Source organism: Protobothrops mucrosquamatus, unplaced genomic scaffold, assembly GCF_001527695.2.
Source record: "Protobothrops mucrosquamatus isolate PMUCROS unplaced genomic scaffold, P.Mucros_1.0 scaffold1188, whole genome shotgun sequence".
NCBI lineage: Eukaryota > Metazoa > Chordata > Lepidosauria > Squamata > Viperidae > Protobothrops > Protobothrops mucrosquamatus.
Genome location: NW_015387400.1, coordinates 124867 through 128321, shown reverse-complemented (window position 1 = coordinate 128321; position 3455 = coordinate 124867). Strand labels below are relative to the sequence as shown.

General features: G+C 35.9%; 1 gene segment (V, D, J or C); it reads left to right on the top strand.

The window, feature by feature from the left end:
* Positions 1 to 1094: 1094 nt before the first annotated feature.
* LOC107291794 lies at positions 1095 to 2137 on the top strand. The segment is given in 2 exon segments: positions 1095 to 1151; positions 1743 to 2137. Coding segments are annotated over 2 exon segments (444 nt in total).
* The last annotated feature ends 1318 nt before the right edge of the window (positions 2138 to 3455 follow it).

Genomic DNA, 3455 nt, shown 5'->3' with positions numbered 1-3455 from the left:
ACTTGGTTATTCCAGCTCGCAGGACTGGCCTAGGGTAATTTTTAGAGGGGTTTTAATCAATATTTTAAATTGGACAATCTTTAATATTTTTTTTTAATTAATTTTAAACCTGTATTGTTATTTATGTATTTTAATTGATTGTCAGCCGCCCTGAGTCCTACGAGGAGAAGGGCGGGATATAAATCTAAATAATAAATAATAAATAAATAAATAAATAAATAAATAAATAAATATTCTATTCTATTCTATTCTATTCTATTCTATTCTATTGTTGGGCTGGTTTCCTTACATTTACCCTTTTCTTCTATGTTTCCCTGGTGAGTGACAACTATAGGTATTGGCTAAATCAAACTCAAACTAATATGACATGGAACATCCCTAATTCTGTAAAAGGAGAATCATAACAATCAATGATCAAACAGATTGCATTTTCAGTATTAAATGTTGAATTATTATGTATAAGAGTATTCCTGTTTTCCCTCTGAAATACATAATTTGGAGGCAGAATGGGAGATGGCTGTGATAAGATTAACCTTCCTGAATCCTTCAGTCTTTGCTTGGATTTCACCATTTTAATTCTGAACTATCTTAAAGAATCTATACATCTATAACTTCTGTGAAATTCTGAATTCAGATTCCATACTTCTCAATTAAAATCTTCATTTATCATTGTAATGGCTACAGCCTTCCTGATTCAGTGACAAAAGTCATAGAAGCCTGTGTAGGAATATGGGGAGATATCTTTTATCTCATATTCCAAAATCTTTTCCAATATACAGTAGCCTATAAAAAAAGGGTCAGCATATGGAATTAATATATCCCATGGGGGGCATGGAATATAACAAGTAATGGGAGAAATTATAGCTATTTTTGCCATCAAAAATAAACATTAGAAAGACCTTTTTTCTGTACTAATATGAGAAAAAACCCTATATAAGTAGAGAGACAGTTATAGAATTCAAATGAGAAGGGGAAGAATATTTCTGAAATGCAAACTAATTTACATATTATGGGTTATATAGGAATTAGCTGCCAAACTTTCCAATTGTTCAAATAGCTGACCTTAAGTCCCTAAATTCAAAGGAAAAGTACATTTGAAATTATGAAATACATCAATTATATTAGCCTTGCCATTTTGCTCTTCCTGGCTGGTGAGTAACCATGTTTCATTTTTGTCAGTTTTAATATATCTCTGAATAAATATCACAATTCCTTTGTAATGAAATAAAAAAAGTGGAACTAAAATTGAAAATACAACAAAGGCCTTATTGAAAATTGAAAATACAAAGGTCTTATTGAAAATTGAAAATACAACAAAGAATCCATAATGATATATGATGATATATATATCTTTTTTTGCCCTCCCTAAATCTAAGGCTCCCTTTTCCTGTTTCTTCTTTTTCCATGACTTAAACATCTTTCCCCACAAAGATCCCCTGCTACGTTAATTTAACATGGAAAATTATTATTAATAGTGTTGTCCAGCCTTGGCAATTTCTACCTGTATAGACTTCAACTTCCAGAATTTTCAGCAATAGCCATACCCACTGGTGACTTCTGGGACTTGAAATCCCCACATCTGGAAGATGCTAAGGTTTGGAAATAGTTGTCCATGAGATTTTTCATATTGTATTAAATCTTAGAGTGATATGGGACATATGCACAGAATATGAATTCAGAAAAAAATGATGGTGGGTTATCTTTTTGCATTTTTAATTTTTTAATGTTGTTCTTTTTTAAAGGTGTTTCTGCCACTGTTACTTTGACCCAGCCACCTGAAGCATTTGCACTTCTAGGGAGATCCATTACTCTGACTTGTAAAGTATCAGGATACAATATCAGTGATCACCATTTGAACTGGGTTCGTCAATCTAATGGCAAAGAGCTTGTCTTTATCACATCCTTCAGGACTGGATATAACACATACACTGCCAATGAATTTAAGGGTCGTGTTACCCCTTCCACCCAAGGTTCAACAGGACAGCTAAGGATAGATGGTCTAAAAGTAGAAGATACTGCCATCTACTACTGTGCAAGAAACACAGTGACTGAATTTGGGAGTGTTGCTGCCCAATATCTTGTAGGAGACCCAACATGTCTTCTTGATGGGTTTGCCTCTCCTCTTTCCATGGTTTAGTTTCACTTCCTCATTTGAAGAGAGTTGGAGTCAGCAAAACGCTCTCTAAATTTCCTTCTTTTCACATCTGGGTACAAAAAGAAGCAGATATTTTTGCCACCCACTTGCTTCATCAGCCATGCTGAGTTGAAAACCCAGTGGTTGACTTCCTTATATCTACCAGGTCAAAAATTGTTTTGGAGCTTCCACAATACAGATAGGAAATAGGTGGGAACTCCTTTGAGTGCGTTGTTGTCACTGGCCAGAAAACCAAAGCTTGATTCCTCTTGGATTAAATTTTTTTGAATAACTACATCCACTCAGATCAAAATGGATTTCTACCAGGACGACAGATAAAAAATAATATGAGGATAATAATGAACACTTTAGAATTTTATGAAGTCCACCCTAAAAGACAAGCTACACTGATTTTTCTTGATGCACATAAGGCATTTGATAATCTGAATTGGAAGTTTATTATAACACAATTGCACTATATGGATTTTGGGACAAAATTTGGAAAGATGGTTGAGAAAATATATACTAAACAAACAGCTAGGGTAATTATAAATGAAGAAATGACAGAAAAAATTGATATAACCAAAGGAGTAAGACAAGGATGCCCACTTTCCCCTCTTCTGTTTATTTTATCATTAGAAATACTTCTGACAAAAATCAGAGAGGACCAAGAAATAAAGGATTTAAAAATTAAAAAGGAAGAATATAAGGTCCAAGCCTTCGCTGATGATTTGGTATTCATTTTGGAAGAGCCATTAGAAACCGGCCTTAAATTGATTAAAAAAATAGAAGAATTCAGTGAGGTAGCTGGACTTAAGATCAATAAGAATAAATCCAAATTAATAACCAAAAATCTTACAAAGGCACAGGAAAGTGAACTGGAAGATAAAACAAAGATAAGTATAACTAAGAAAATAAAATATTTAGGGATCTGTCTTACAGCGAAGTGTTCCTCGTTTAAGGAGGACAATTATGACAAAATATTACACCCAGGGCTTTTTTTCTCAGAGAAAAGGTGGTGGAACTCACCTCCCTCCCCTGGCCACGCCCCCACCCAAACCTGGCCACGCCCTCATCAAACTCTAGGACCGCCCCTTTAGAGAACAGGAATGCAAGTAAAATTTGGTGGGAAACCCCGCCCTCCTCTGCTCCAGTCCGCCTGCTGATTGGCGCCCGAACGGCAGCATGTTGGCCAGCGTCCTCTTCTCCGCCTTCAGCTTTTGCTCTGAGAAGCCGCGCGCGTTTGGCTTTGAGGGCGCCGGCGTGAGAGCCTCTGGATTCTCTGCCGCTTCTTGCTCGGGCAGGGTCGCCTAGGAAACGG